At 38.6% G+C, this 17,083-nt stretch overlaps 1 protein-coding gene across 1 annotated transcript in view; it reads left to right on the top strand.

The window, feature by feature from the left end:
* The window catches only part of SLC24A3 (solute carrier family 24 member 3), a 536,687-nt gene that overhangs the window by 369,196 nt on the left and 150,408 nt on the right, over positions 1 to 17,083 (top strand). Inside the window, exon 4 of the mRNA XM_049774331.1 lies at positions 15,617 to 15,691. Coding sequence (XP_049630288.1) covers positions 15,617 to 15,691 — 75 coding nt within the window. The remainder of the gene's footprint in view (positions 1 to 15,616; positions 15,692 to 17,083) is intronic.

The raw sequence follows: 17,083 nt of genomic DNA, 5'->3' as shown, positions 1-17,083 counted from the left end.
TGGCTCTACACTCAGAAATTGCTCCTGGCAGGCTCAGGGGACCATATGGATGCCGGGATTTGAACCACCAACCCTCTGTATACAAGGCAATTGCCTTACCTCCATGCTATCTCTCTGGCCCCCTTTTCATTTTTTAAAGGGTTTTTGAAGAGCAAAATTTTGTTTTTCTTTACTTTTGTTTTGATTTGGCATCTTTTATAATATCTCTTTTTTTCCATCCTGTCTTTTCTTTTTTGTGCATTATCTAATAAATCTGCATTTTCTTCTGGAATACATTCCAAGTGGCAATAGTTCCTAGCACTTTTTAAATGTTGAACTACAAGTTTGTCAACAACTTGTCAACAACCTCACATTAGGTTCACAAAGGCACACTTCTTGGCTTAGTATAAACTTGCTTATAAATATACCTAAAAAGAGGTATTTTTTGTGTCCGTTAAATATTGTTTTCCTTTTCGGAAAACTAATGGGCAAGTAATGCTCAAAGAGGTCTGGCGGCCACTCGAACTGGTTAGGACCTGAATTTCCAGGGACCATCATGGTAACCCTGCATTACTTGGAAGCCTCCAAAACCATACCCAGCATCAGTGCTTCAGGGGTGCAGGGATCAAACCAGGTCCCAGATGTACAAAGCATGCACCCTGGCATATCTCCCTAGATCTAGATATTGCACTTTATTGGCTCATATGAGTTTATTTAAAGCCCCACAGACACTGGAATTCCAGATAGGAGCAACAACATTCATTCTTCTTAGGCTCAAATGTGTGTATTATTTAGAACAGGACAAGAGAAATTATTTTTGTCAGTCTTTAGCAAGACTAGTCATGTAACTACAAGTAGTAGAATACAATCAAGTAACTTCTTATACAAGCCACATAATTGGATATTATATGCATTTATAGTTATATGTGGGTGAGGGTAGCTAGTTGTCAAAACATATTGAAATATTTTCTTATCTCTATTCAGATCAATAAACTGTCTTCCATGTAGTAGTAGCATCTTGATTTGGGGTTGCTATCTACATTCTTGAGGTTGCCCCACAGATTTTCTCTTGCTTAGATGTCTGACCTAACATTCCTGTGGTTATGTAGATCAGAGAAAATCTTATCATGACAAAAAATAATGCAAAAGTCCAGTCTTTCTTGGGGCAAGAAACATATTGGTTATGGCTGTGTCTTCTGTGCCGGAGAAACTTTTCACAGACATGGAACAGATGCACTTAAGTTTAGACACCATCTGCTTTTCAGTTAGAATTAACATCAGATCCAGAGGGTGGGTTAGATTTACCATTGCCTTGGCCATCCCCATTGACCACTGGGAAATCTTCAATTATGTGTTTGTTGGAATGTAAAACTTGGGTTTGTATGTAAAAACTTGGGCTAGGATTTGTCTGGATAGGCAGTAGCTTTGAGGAGTCCAGGGGAAAAAATAAAGCCAGAACATTCTCTAGTCATTCCTATATGCCTGCTTCCCTGTAATTGAACCCTTGATCTGCCCCACTCCAAATACAATTGAAGAGAGGATTGAGTCTGCCAATATTTCCTCATTATTTTTTTGCTTTTTAAATGAATATATAATTATCTAAATACATTTCAGTTCATCCCATTTTCTAATAAATCAACATTAATCATTTATTAATCAATTAATAAATGATTGATGTTGACATGAGCAACATTAATATTTTAGCATTTATTGAATGTTTGCAATAGTCTAGCTATTAAGATAAGAAATTTGGGGCGGGGCCGGGCGGTGGCGCTAAAGGTAAGGTGCCTGCCTTACCTGCGCTACCCTAGGACGGACCACGGTTCGATCCCCCGGCGTCCCATATGGTCCCCCAAGCCAGGAGCGACTTCTGAGCGCATAGCCAGGAGTATCCCCTGAGCGTCACCGGGTGTGGCCCAAAAACCAAAAAAAAAAAAGAAAAAGAAATTTGGGGCAACTTAGTCATGTGCTATACCCCTCAATTTATGTGCCTTTCACTTGTAACTCCCTTGGAATATTCTGGTGGTCCACAGGAAGCCCTCTTGCTCCCAGATGAGAAAACTTTGCTGTATACAATAGTGTTATTTGTTTAGCACACATACATGCAGGAGTGAATAAAGTTATACCAAAAGAAACAGCAACTTGCAGTGAATATTTTTAGTCAACTCAAATTTCAATTATTTATATATAAATGCGTTATTACCTGTACACATATACATGCTTTAGTAGTAAAACAAAAATGGTGCTTTATGAAATTTAAACTTTGCCAGAATCTTTAAACTTTAAAACTTTAAACTTTTAAGCTTTAAAACTTTAAATCTTTAAACTTTAAAATCTGACAGAATGATGGAAACATACTTGAATGTCACTAATATGTCACTAATACTACTCTACGTAATTAGGAAATTAGGAACTAAGGGAAAAAAAGAAATTTGGGGCCATTGAGATAGTACAAAAAGGTATATGCCCAGCACCAAACACAGTTCTCCAAACATCATTAGGAGTGATCACTAAGCACAGAACTTGGTGTAAATGCTGAGCACAGCTGGGTTTGTCCAAATTCCTGCGCCAAATATTTGTATATATTATCTTATTTCAAAAATAAACCATAAGATAGAATTATTAAGATTTTCACATTTCATAGTCAAGGAAAATGAAGCCTTTGTGAGATTAAATATTTCTACCTTGGATCACATACCTGAGATGAACCGAGGTTACCTGTATCCAGCTTCCCAACCATGATGCATGTCTACTTTCACAGACTCTTCATTTATACTGGAGGAGAACAGGACTAACCAGCTGTCAAATTTCTTCCATTCCTGTTTTGTAAGCTGCAGAAAGAAACTGCCAAAGCTGCTATATTGTTCTCTAGTCACTTTTCAACCTCAAGGGAACCCATGTCTTTTGTGTTTCAGCATGCTTTGCCCCAGTACTTTTTGCTGATCTCCTAGGCACTTCTTTGCTTCTTCAATCAACTAGGTTGTTTAGTTTTCCTGAGTCCTGAGGAAAGGTCACGAAGCCTGATTTAATTCTAACTCTTTGCCTTGGAGTCATAACTCCTAACATCAATGTCATCAGTCTACTATAGCAAATCGTTCTTCTCATTAGCAACTTGGTTCCTCCAAAAAACGAAGAAAACTTTTAGTGGGTGGCCCAATACCATCTCTGTCATGAATCCTCATTGATTTCTAAGGAGAGCTCAGGTAAATAGCTGCAGTAAGGACATCCCAACATTAGCAGGCATTTGTTCTCTTATTCAGATATTAAGAATTCTCTAGTGTAGCCTGAACATCAAGCCAGTCTCTGTCATCACAGGGAAAAAGTCAATTATGCCCAAATAAGTTAACTCTGGCCAGACCAACTTTTAATCCTCTTAACTGCAAGTATATAGCATTCATCTGATAGCTATTTTAATGAATTGTCACTGGCTTAAGAAGTTGGAAATACCATACTATGATTTGGCTTCATTATCTATACTAGATCATAAGCACTAGAAAAGGATGTTGAATATAATAGTTTTACAAATTTTCTTTTATTGAACTATTTTTGGAAAATTCCATTTACCATTTTGTTGTAATAGCAATATAAAATAAATTATTTTGTGCCTGTTTAGGGACAAGGTAGGGGGATGTGAGAAACTGAGGACAATTTTGAAGGAAAGACCACCCTAGTGGTGGGATTGGTGCTGGAACACCAAATGCCTGAAGCTACTAATTATGAACAGCTTTGTAAATCATGGTATTTAAATAAAGTTAAAAAATTAATAATAAATAGAAATAAATTTAAAATTAACAAGGTTGGTGTTTAAGTCCCACACAGTTTGCTGGCTTTGTTCTTTACACAAATGGTCCCAGACTAGACCCTAGCCATACCCATGCGGCCAATTAACCTATTACACTGTCACAGACAGGATGCCTCGGGTTGGCCTCACAATCACAATGGCCCGTATCTCCTGCTCCAAGAGCACATTCTAGGACACTGGGACAAACACAGTAAAGATAATCTAATTAAATAAATTATTCGAGGGGCGGGAATTATTCCAAATTGGGAATGTCGTCATGACATTCAACTGAATGCCCAAAGCTAACGGGATCACCATCTGAGCACATTCTCAGAATATATGTCTACAAAGGGCCTGAAAACATTATGATATTGGGACCAATATGATATGACTGCAGGAAGGGTGCTTGCCTTGCACAGTCTATGTTGTGGATTGAAACCTCAGTTTCATACCCAGCACCCTCACTTCAGCAGGAGTGATCCCTGAGTGCAAAGTCAAAAGTAAGCTCTGAGTACCTCTGGGTCTGATTAAAAAAGCAAACAAACAAAATGATAATAAATATAAAAGACCATGCCACTAAGTCCCCAAAAGATGCAATAGAAACAAGAAAGTTCCTGGGCCAGAGCAATGGCACAGCAGTAGGGTGTTTGCCTTGCACGCGGCTGACCCAGGACGGATCTAGGTTCGATCTCCAGCGTCTCATTTGGCCCCCCAAACCAGGAGCGATTTCTGAGTGCATAGCCAAGAGTAATCCCTGAGTGTCACCGGGTGTGACCCAAAAACCAAAAAAAGAAAGAAAGTTTTGTCACCTAAAATAAAAATTAAAAGGATTTTCCTTTCCTTTCTTTTTTTGTTGCTCTATTTTAATTACTTTCATTTTGTACATGCTCCTATTGCCCTACCAGCTAAAATTTTTATTTGCATTCTAAGGAAAGCAGTTGTTTTGTTTTATTTTTATTTTAAAATGTTGCAATTAAATGAATCACTGTTCAAAAGTTCCTCACTTTTCATACGAAAATACTCTATTGCTCACACAGTTGAAAGAGTTAAGATGGCTTCTCCTGCAGCAGAAATTCACAGCATCCCCAGGAAATATGAAACCTAATACTGTCCCACGAGTGTCTCCTTCCCCCAAAGACGGCATACTTATTTGCTGGGAACAGATTTTTCTAGGCACTCACTTCCCATAGGGCCCCAAACATCAAGTTTTGTCTGCCTCCAACCTGAGCTCACGACTCAATAGCAAACATTTATCAATAGTGAAGACAATGTGTTTATGCTGACTAAATATAAAAAAGTAAATCTTTGGGTTTTTTTTTTTCACAAAAAAAAATTTTCCGACTTTAAAACAACAAAAAAGGAACTGGAAAGAGACTCAGTTATGGAAAAATGGAGAAGGTTTTGCAAAGTACTGACTGTGTTTGCACCAGAGAAATGAATTAGTCAGAGACTTTTTTAATATACATTCTTTTTATTAATAGAAGATTCATTTTCCTTTCTCTCCTCCACTAAATAAATGTTGAATAAATATTTAAAGAACATGGGTTTGAAGAGGCGCCAGATTGTGAGCCTGCATGAAGTGCCCATGTCTCCGGCCGATTCTGTTTTTGGAAGTTCTGCTTGCAGACCCAGGAGTTGGCTCACAATTCTGCTCTTTGAGTTATCTGAAAATTGCAGTGGCCACAAACTTCCAAAGCTCTGGAGAGTGAATAACAAGAAAATGCCAGAAAAGCAAGAACGCAAATATCTTGATAACTTTAAGCATCTTGGTATCTTTCAAAGTCACAATACTGTATATGATGTTTTGCTCTCCTAATTGCTATCAGAATTTCTACCCTAAAGCCAGAGAAATAATACAGCAAGTAGGGCACTGAGCTTGCACATAGCTAACCCTGACATATGTGGTCAAAAAAAAAAATACCTTATTGTAATTACCTCTGGAAGAGTCCATTCCAAGGTGATTAATGCAGTACTAAGATAGCTGAGTTCATTTTTCACATTGTTAAGGCCTTCAAAAAAGTTAAAAATCTCTCACATCTACACTCAACCCCTGGTATGAAAGTCATTTTTCTTATGTTTTTCAGCTGAGCTGGTGTTCTTCTTTAGTGTTCAAATAGAATTCAGATTCATGCTTGGATTTCAGGTCAGATGCTCTGCTTACATATTTTGCAGGCACGTTGGTGTGCCCTCAGATGGCTTGAGTCCTCTTTTCCTAGTTTATATGCTTGTCCTACCATCACTTGTTTGTTTTTCTTCCATGGATTGGCCCTGTGATATTCAAAGATCCAGGTTGGGTTGCTGGAGCCGCTTCAGCATGATGTATTGAAAGTTAAAAGAACCTAGAAATTGCATTTTGGTGTGACCAAGAGCACTTCTTTAGAGGGTCAGAGTGATAGCACAGTGGATAGAGTATTTACCTTGCATGTGGCCATCCCAGGTTAGATCCCTGGCATACCATATGTTCCGCCAAGACTGTCAGGATTAATTACTGAGCACAGAGCCAGAAGTAACCCCTGAGCACTGCCAGATGTGGCCCCAAAAACAAACAAACAAAAAAGAACACATCTGTAGAGCAGATCCAACTTCAGATCCAATTCCAGAATTGTATGCAAGGTCAGACTTGAGTAGATTATTATTCATCAGTATCACACTATTCCCCCAACCTTTTTTTTTTCTTTGCACACAGGTATCACTCCCAGCAGGCTCAGAGGACCATATGAGGTTCTACAATTAAACCCATTTTGGCCACCTAACGAGCAAACAACATACCTGCTGTATTATCATTCCAGCCACATTCCCTCTTTCATATCTTGCTCCTCCAACACTATTTTTTCTCTAATTTATCTGGATTTTTATTGAAAATCTGCTCTGACTACCAAACCAGTGCTCTTTTATTTGGACTGATTCATGCCTGAGAGAAAATTTTTCTTTCCTCTAAAATGTCTCACTTAAATGAATATATGGAATGATTCCAGGCAGGTGTTAAATTTTCTATCCCTGAAAGTCATAAGGCAGCAGATTGGAATGATTGCTAGCTCTGTTAATAAGGATGTGTTTCCTTTCAAACTTCAGTTTTCTCATCTTTATAGGTCAAATTCTTAATTTAGGGCTTTGGGTATTTTTATTTTGCCCTAGTGGGAGGTCTGTTAGTGTAGACCAAGCACTGAGCTCAAGGCCCCACTCATAGGTCTATCTCCTACCTTTTTTTATTTCACAAAAGCTCTAGAAACAGTGCCATGCATTGGAGATAGATAAATAACTAAAATTGCCCCAAACTTCTATCTGGATTGATCCTCTAGAATAGATATTATTGATGTTTTTTTATCATCATAGACTCTAGGCTCAAACTTCAAAAAACTTCATAGTGAAGTTTTCAGAAATGAGTCCACTCTCAGGCATTCTAGTGTTTGGAAATTTGATGGAAAGACTGTCAGTTAGCTTGAGTTTTCACATGGAAAATCTAGATCATCATTTAGCTCTTTTGGAAACCTTGAGATTGAGAATAAAGTTGAGGCAAGAATTTAGTTCCAGTAGATTTAGAACAAGAGCTTTAGAACAGAACAGTAAGATGAAGGGACTTCAGGAAAGTTTGTTCAACTGCTACTACAGTCCTCATTTTTCAACTTTCGGTAAAAACTATTGAACCAGAGCTGAAGTGGCCATATTTCTCATTTGGGTGGCTTAATATTTGACAGTGGTTGAACTCAGTAATTCAGTAGTAATAAGTATCGAGCACATACAAAATGTCAGCCCTGTTCTAAGTGCTCAGGACATATCAGAGGATGAGACAAGCAAAAAAAAATTGTTCCTGTAGAGCTTGCATATTCGGGAAGAAGACAGTAAAATGAGCATAATAATTAAATTCTTTAATATGTTAGAAGAGACAGTGTGTGCAGTGGAATAAAAATAAACTGGATCAAGCTCAGTTGATAAAGGAGGTTAGTTGAGATAGAGGCACAGTGCAATTCAGAGTGTGCTTCAAGTGCTAAAGTTTGAGCTGAAGGAAGAGGAAGAAAAAGTCAGTACAGGAATTGGGGTAAGAGAGGACAGCTGGGGCAAAGACCCTGGAGCAGAGCCTTCAGTTTTACACAACAACCAGGAGCCCAGTGTTCCTGGAGAAGAATTAGCCAAGGAAGAGAAGATGAGTTTCAACATTAGTTTCCATTACTGAAATCAAGAGGTTTTACAAGAAGGTCCAGATTTACAGTTTCTGTCTCAGAAAATCAGGAGCTCTGGTCATATCAAGCACATACTCTCCAGCAGTATTGAGTAAGTCAGAGATTAATCTCTCCCCTGAACAGCTTGCACTGCCCGGAAAAGCACAAGGACATACCTCAGCTTCTTCTCTGGCTCCCACTTCTCTAGGTCCCTGTGGGTCAAGGGGACAGAGATGCCAGACATCAGCTTTGACAACATGAAAGATGTTCAGCCTCCATCCCTTAACTGTGGTTCTTATACACAGCCTTGATTCTCTCTTCTTGGAAAAATCAGACCACAGATTCTGAAAAGAAAGTCCAGATGAGAGGTAGGGAATTATCATTCTTCATTTCAGGAAGTTCTTCCTTTAAAAATATTAATGAGTTGGGCATCTCTTCGAGGTTCCCTTTGTTTCTATTCCAATACTAGAACATCTGCTGCCCTCCACCCTGTGTCAGTACTCATCATAAACTCCTAGATCCTTACCAAGCGCTTACCAGGCGACTGAGCAGCTTCCAAAATTTAGAATCTCTGGGTGTCATTGCAATCTCAGTAAATTCCCTTAGTCCTCAATTTGCTACTGTAAATAAACCTTCCACCTCAGTCTCTTCAGAGAATGCCTATGTGACAAAATAACCCTGGAGGTAGAACTAGATAAAAATGTCTCCCTGGACCTCTGTTAAAGAGTTATTTCTGAAAGAAGTCCATTTTAGATTCCAAATGCTCTCTCATTCCTTCTAGCATCTTCTTTGACCTTCTTCCCTTTCTTCCCTCTTGACTCATTCAGTGTTGGCTTTTCCAGAAGCAAAATCTCCAGGGATTAGTTTGTAAGTGATTATTTGCGGATACATGGTTTCCATCCTACTGAGGGAAATAGGAAGTGATCCAGAAGGAAAAACTACTCATAAAAAGTACTCATGCAAACTTGCAACACTGTGGGCATGTCAGGTTTCATTCAACTGGAGAATCCAGAAAGATAGAATGCTTTCTCCAGCCAGGAGACAAGGGAGCTGGCACTGATCAAGGGAAACTCAGTATTGTTAATGCCCATTCTCCTCTTAATAGCTTCGCATAAGGTTATATCTAAAGTGTCAAAAAGTTAATGTAGACATTGATATTTGAAGTAAGTGGAGCTATCTAAAAGATTAAAAAATAAAGAGTATTATGGAATCAGGGAGCATCCATATCTATGTATTCACTTCCTCTTTCCTGCAACTCTTCTTGTCTAGAGCCCTAGACAAGGTTTGACCTCATTCTTTCTCTCTCCACCACTCTGTTTCACACACACTCTGTCTTCTGCAGTACCATCTTTATTGAAATTAAATATAGCAACATGAGTACAGATGATGTAGTAAAAAGAAATTGTGTGTGAAAACCATCCACTGTAGCTGCTACATAAAATACTAGGGTTAGTGTCATGCTGTTGATAAATATCTGCCCTAATAATCTGCTAAGTTTTATGTATATCAATATTTCCACTAAAGCCTGTTCACCTCCATTAAGCTACAGACTCTGATGATTTTCTATTATGTTGGGTATTCTCAGTTTAACCACTATCACCTAAGTTCCCTAGTTTCTTTTTTTTCTTTTTTTTTTTTTTTTTTTTTTTTTTTTTTTTTTTTTGGTTTTTGGGCCACACCCGTTTGACGCTCAGGGGTTACTCCTGGCTATGTGCTCAGAAATCGCCCCTGGCTTGGTGGGACCATATGGGACACCGGGGGATTGAACCGCGGTCCGTTCCTTGGTAGCGGTCCGTTCCTTGGTAGCGCTTACAAGGCAGACACCTTATCTCTAGCGCCACCTTCCCGGCCCCAGTTTCTTTTTTTTCAATAACTACTTCCTATCCAATGTCTTCTCTAACCTTATCCAATCCTTTACACTGTGAATAGATCATCTGTGCCTATGTGTTTTGGGAAACACATTGGAACATGTAGAGAAATCTCTGACTAATTGACTAATTGACAACTGAGGAAAAATAGGGAATTCATTTTCTCTCCTTGTAAGAAACCCAGAAGATGATGGTTTCCATCATTCCTTCAACTGCTGTGCATCCTCAGGATGCTGCTTTTTAGGGATGCTGGTGTGTATTTTCATTCTTGTTATCTCATTATTGTGCCAGAATTACCACCAGTCAAGGCATCATACCCAAGTTCAAGGCAGGAAGAATGAACCAACATTCATAGTCTGTCTCTTATTCTCATTTATAAAACTATGTTTCATGGTCATGGCCAATTCCAGAGATGGTTGAAAATCTGCAACTATTGACACTCAAAATGGATAACAACAACAACAAAAAATCAGCCATTTTAACATCACTTATCATGGTTATTTTGCTATGGCACTTTTTCCCTCATGGCTATGTCTATTACAATGGCCACAGTAATGCTGTTTAATAAATGGCCTCTTAATGTCAATGACATACAATTCACATTTATTTAGCTCCAGATTCTTTAGTATTCACCTGAACAGGACTACTCTTGGCTATTTTTAACCAGAATTGCCCATATCTGGAAGTAAGCTGTTTGTTCACGGATCTCTGCAGTCTCTCTGGGACAATTTGGAATACCTCAACTCAGGTCCCTGTATCTTTAGTCCTCCAGCAGGTTAGCTGAGGTACATCCTTGTGATATTATTGCTGGGTGTGGCCCAACCCCCCCAAAAAAGTCTTGGTTCAATAAATAGTGGCAAATATGATTAATTGCATTAATATTATTATCAAATCACTATCACTAATTATATTATTTTAGACTTAAGAAATAGAGGATTATATTTTTTTATGGGGCCACATCTAGCTGTGCTCAGGGCTTACTTCTGGCTTTGACTAAAGGGTCACTCCTGGTTGTACTTGGAGTAGCATTATAGAGAGTTGCATTAAGGCAAGTGTTCTTAATCCCTATACTATCTCTGTACCACTAGCCTTTGGAAATATAAGAATGATAAAATTGATATCAAATGCAACCCTCAGATATTTGGAGAAATCGCATAATGCCATCAATACCACATTTCCAGTAGAGTTTCTGCATCCTCAAGTTTGATTTTTTTATATTTGTCTTATTCCTTTAGTCCGTTCTGTTTTTGTGCTAGATTTTGTAGTGATAGCAGCAGTAGCAGCAGCAGCAGTAGTTAGTAGTAGTAGTAAATCATTTTTAGAGCAATTTTAAGATCATAGAATATGTGAACAGAAGGTACAAAATTCCCTATCTCTACATATGTAGAGCCCTCCTGTACTCCCAATCAACACCTGGTTCTTCTGTCTGTTTTCTCAGCGTATGGTTTGGTTTGTTGTTGTTGGTTTTTTTTTTCCAATGAAGTGCCAGAGAGCTAGAATGTTGGGTTGATTTTTTTGGTAAGTAGAGGAAAGTATATCCTCAGAGGCTGAGAAGGACTTTGTAATCAGAAACAATCACTTTGCCTGCCAGGCCTCTCTGAGATCCCAGAGATGTTTGACAATGGGTGTCCAAACCTTATGCTTTATGCAGAATTTAGGTGGCTTTCATGGACACATCTGAAAGCTTATTTTCTTTACCCTTGAAGCACACAAACCTGACAGTTTTATTTATTTCTCGTTTAATTCAAGCATTCAAATTGTAATGTGCTATATGGAGCTTTTTGTTTCAAAAAAGGATCAATATCTAATATTGGAGAATATTCTTGAAGAGATGATTTATCATCCTGTACTGTTTCAGTGCATTTTGTCAGATACAGACATCTTATTTAAATCTTATTTGATTAATCCACAGATGTTTACTCTGAATTCCAATTTCTGTGTTTAGATGTTCTTCAAAGAAAATGTTAAATGTTCTTATATTTTGATTCATCCACAAAGCTATAAAATATAGCATTTATTCTTTTAATTGGTATTATCGTAGAAATGAAACTCACAAATAATTTGTATATTTTCTGAAAAGGTAATCAATAGAAAGTAAATGTTGAGACTTCTCTGTGTGTCAAGATTCACAGGATTCTCGGCGATCATACAAGTTTAGAACAGGGGCCGGAGTGAGAGCACAGTGGTAGGGCGTTTACCTTGCACTAAGCCAACCCGGGATGGACCTGGGTTTGATCCCCGGCATCCCATAGGGTTCCCTGACCTCAGAGCCAGGAGTACCCCTGAGCGTCAACGGGTGTGACTCAAACAAACAAACAAACAAACAAACAAAAAAGAACAGTAGGGCCAAAGCAATAGCACAGTGGTAGGGCATTTACCTTACACACAGCCAACCTGGGTTTGATCCCCAACATAACATATGGTTCCCAGACCATCTCTATAAATGATCCATGAGCGCAGAGCCAGGAGTAACCCCTGACCACTGAAACAAACAAAACAAAAATATTCTAAAATATTCTGCAACAACAAAATCACACAATGAACACAGTTCAGGGTAGACATAGAAAATATCAATAGAAATTATAAAATGCATATAGAATTACATCCACCAAAAAAGAAAACATTTTTATTAATTGCCATACAACCTCTTATATACTTATATATGTGTATATTCTCTTATATACTTATATATGTGTATATTCTCATCTGTATAGATAATTCAATAAAAAAAGCTTTAATGTGTACATACTTATAAAACTTTTTATTTAGTAATATTATATAAACTATTTCTTTTCATTAAATATAGATTTATATTATTTCAACAGTATTCAATGAATTATAGCTTATCTAATTCATTCCTTGGGGTGTTTTTTAGATTTTTTTTTCCTTTGGTTTTTTGGGCCACACCATTTGATGCTCAGAGGTTATTCCTGGCTAAGTGCTCAGAAATTGCCCCTGGCTTGGGGGACCATATGGGACGCCGGGGATCGAACCGTGGTCTTTCTTGGCTAGCGCTTGCAAGGCAGACACCTTACCTCTAGCGCCACCTCGCCAGCCCCAGATTTTCTTCTTTTTTTTTAATTTTTTGGGGGAGTTACACCCGGCAGTGCTCAGGGGTTACTCTTGGCTCTAGTTCAGAAATCACCCCTATGATATGACCATATGAGATGCAGGGATTCAAACCACCATCCTTCTGCCTGCAAGGCAAATACCTCACCGCTGCGCTATCTCTCTAGCTAGATTTTCTTATTTTGTTGTTTTTGTTTTATTTGGGGGGAGTCACAGTTTGGAATGCATGTCCTTAATGCACACATTTTTGTATACTTGTCATGTTTCCAAACTACCAAATATTAAAAAGCACTTTGAAACCTTATAATCTGTCTTAAATTATCTAGCATACATCTTGAAATAAGAAACAAGCTAGCAAAGGGAGTAAGCTTGACTCAGTACAACAATCACAAGCCAAAGGTCAAAAAATCTATTTCATGTGTGAGTTGCCCCTGGGGTAGTGAGGACAATTACAGTGAGAGAAATGCAATTCAAATAAAATTAAATTAAAAACAACATGAACAGCTCATAAAATTGGAAATTTTACTTCGATTGTAGACTGAGCTGGATAGAGTTTTCGTGTGTGTGCATATGTGTACATGTGTGTATGTCTGGATGTTTGTGTGTCTGTATGGCCATCTACTTTATCTCAGCTCTTAGTATAGCTTCTTGCTCATTGAGCTCATTCTCAGACAGACTTTTCAACAATTCCATATTTGGGCAGTAGCTGTATCTCATAAGGAGCCTTATACACTTCTCTATGAATTTCTCCTCTGCCTTCTAGACATCTTTTTTTTGCCTGACCATCATTACATGGCCAAGAATTGAAGATTTTGATGTCTTGGGTAGATCATGCACCTGCATTGTGTGTTCAGAGAAGTGAGGTACAAATGACTGAAGGCCCCTATTCTGGGATCAGTTCTTAAAAAGAAATAGGCAAAGAGATTAAAAAAAAAAAAAAGAAAGATGACATCACTTAGGATGGTGAAACTCAAAGAATGAACAGCCACACTTATTAGAAGCTTTGAACTGCGATTTGTAGGAAAACTGATAATCAGACAGACCAGTTTGCCAGTAAAATCCAGAAGCATGGTGAACTCTAACCCCATATGATGAGTGACAGAATTACCATTATATTGCCTCAGGGTCAACTTAGCATCAGATCTCTTTTAGCATATCTCCCAGGGGCAAGCAGGACCTATAACTTTCTTGTCTACAGCCAGTGTCAGAGAAAACAGACTTTTTAGGCCAGAACTATAAAATCCTTTCTAACTGTCTGTCAAGGTCATATTAGACTATATCCTCACCACCGGTAAACTAATCTCTAAATTGAGAAATGCTACACATTAATTGATCAAGTATCTTCTCTTGTAGTAGGAATTGGTACCCACATGAGAATGGTGTATATTTGGGTTTAAAAATAGGATCCCATTGGGCTGTAGAGATAGTACAGGGGGATAATGCATTTTTACATGGAACTGACCCAGGTTCAATCCCTGGCACCACATATGGTCACCAAGCACTGCCAGGAGATATTCTTGTGCATAGAACCCAGATTAAGCCCTGAGCACAAAAGCTGTAGCCCAAACCCCCCCACCCCGACTTCAGATCTAATAAGGAAGGAATGGAGAAAGGATTCTGAGAAATTAACCAACATGAAATCTGAACAATGTTTCATTAGAGAGGAAATATGGAGTCTCATAAGTAGAGAAGTGACTTATGGCCAAAATGTAAACTATAAAAGATACCCCAGTTGTATAATACCAGAAAGTAAGGTTGTAGAGGAATAGGAGAGTGACTCGTTAAAAGACCACATTGGTTACTTTAGTCTACATATATTTATTGAGCACATAGCACATGCTAAACCCTGTATTGAGTGCTGGGACTAACTGGGATAGATCAATTTCACAGTCTATGAACTTCTAGAGGGGGAGAAAGACCACGGACTAATTAGCATATAATGTGTCAAAAGCAGGGGTGGCAAACATGTGGCTTTCGAGCCGCATGCGGCTCCCGGCCAAAATGAATGCGGCTCTTTGCCTCTTATCATTATTTTGTATACTGTGGCTCTTTGCCAAGTTTGGGTTTTGTTCTGCTGCTTCTGAGGAGAGATCTCCGATTGCAGAGTCCCGCCCCCAGGCTGCATCCTTCCGTCTCCCATCCCTCGGAAACAACTGCACCCATGGCACATGTTGGGTCACATCTTGCCGTTAGTTCTTAGTGTGGAGGACGCAGCACACCCTCACCATCACTGCAGGATTTTTACCCCCACTCAAAATGGCAAAACGCGATATGTGTTTAATAGATTGTTGTTAAAATGATATGCTTTTGTGTGAGTGTTAGTCTGTTTTGGCAGGTCACTGCGTGGTGTGGTTCTCTGACTCTCACAGTTTAAAATTTTGGCTCTTTGTGTCGAACATGTTTGCCACCCCTGGTCAAAAGCATCAAAGCAAGATAAGGAAATAGAGAAAAATGGGAAGACAGAGAAATGTCTCAGACCTCTTCATTATGTTGACATTGAATCAGTACCTGCATGATGTAATGAAGTTAGCAAAGGTTCTGAGCAGAGGGAACTGAATATACAAAGACCCTTAGGGGAGGACAGGTATAGGAAGTGAAGTTCAGGGGGTTAGATGAGATGATTCAGGACTTCACAAGCACTACAATCTTACTTACTCTGAGATGCTAAATTCATGATGGCTAAGGATGATGTTGAAGCAAAGCTAATCCTCCTAACCTGGACCAGATCCTAACTTTACCTCTTTTCCTTGCCTCTCTTCCAGGCTATGTATATGTTCTACGCACTGGCCATCGTATGTGACGACTTCTTTGTCCCCTCCTTGGAAAAAATCTGTGAGGTATGTGCCTTGAATTCTCATCATGTAGGAATTGGACCTGGTCTGACTTCCATCTCTTTTGAATAATGCTGGGAGTGGGACTCTCCAGGAAACTGAGATGGAAATTCAAACTTGATTCTGCTTCAGGACAGTGGCAATGTCAGAAAAAAATGTCCTAGACCTAAATAGAATTTCAAGACAGGGACTTTACACCACACTGCTGAGCTCTCCCCCACTCAGTTTGACTGAACTCATGATGCTATGTGTGTTGATTCCCATGTTCTTTCTTTTTAAAATGTTAATCTTCCCTTCTCCCTCTCACTTCCTCCTGCCATATTCCTCTCCTCCCAAAACTCTCCTTTAGTGATTCATGAGGTCCTCAGCCACACATTCTGGACACACAGAAATGCTCTAATCAGAATCCTAAAAGGCAAGAAGATAAAAGAACTGTTTTGAGACCAAGAAAGTAGCTCTTAGAAATCAGCACAGTGAACACCAGGTCGAATACCAAGTTCAGTTTCTTTCATCAGAAAATTTCAGCACATCTACAAGTCTTTCATTCTCTTGACTCTTTCATCACTTTGTCTGTTTTGAAATGTACTTTCCTTTATCTGAAAATTTTCCATTATATTTTATTTTTAATTCAGACATTCCCACCTCCTATATCCCAGGTTTCTTTATTTTTATCCCAGGTTTCTTATAGTAGCTCTCAAACTTTGCCATTCCTTTTGTTTCCTATTCCCCTAGGTGTCTTATTCATGAGTTCTTGGGGGGCCAGCAGAAGACAGAAGTTGCATTTTGAATAAGTACCAGATAATGCTGAGCTTATAATACCAATAAAACCAATTTGAGGGGGGAGAGCCTGGTTGAAGTAGTTATTTCTATTTCCTGAAAGTCTGTTCAATTTTGTTCTTAAGATAACAGAATAATTCAACATGGAGTCTTAGAGTGGTCCCAGCAGGTGAGGGAATATTCTCTGAGGTGGTAGCGGGAGTAGGAAAGTCAATGAGGTTATACCTGAGCTAAACAAATGCCTCACTTTAGTGTATGAACATGGCAGTCTTTGTCCAGAGATATTTGCTCATAGAACAGGGTGGCATTATGTGGAAGAGAAGTTGAGAATTGAGATTGTGCTCTCAAACATACTCCACAAGTTTGTGTTTCATACAGAACAAACTACTGTCTCTTCACCATGAAAAGCTTTTGTGTACAGCAGTTAATATCCTGTTCTAAAAATTTTACATACTGTTCTCACTATGTGTCCTAGCTACACAACTGCAAAAAACCTTAAGACCTGTTCATTCAAAATAGCAACTAGAGAGTAATAAAATATCATTAAAGATACTGCATGAGGTTTATTTTTTTTTTTTTTTTTTTTTTGGTTTTTGGGCCACACCCGTTTGATGCTCAGGG

The sequence above is a fragment of the Suncus etruscus genome, chromosome 6 (assembly GCF_024139225.1).
Source record: "Suncus etruscus isolate mSunEtr1 chromosome 6, mSunEtr1.pri.cur, whole genome shotgun sequence".
NCBI lineage: Eukaryota > Metazoa > Chordata > Mammalia > Eulipotyphla > Soricidae > Suncus > Suncus etruscus.
Note: the sequence above shows the minus strand (reverse complement) of the source record. Positions and strands in the feature narration are given on the sequence as shown.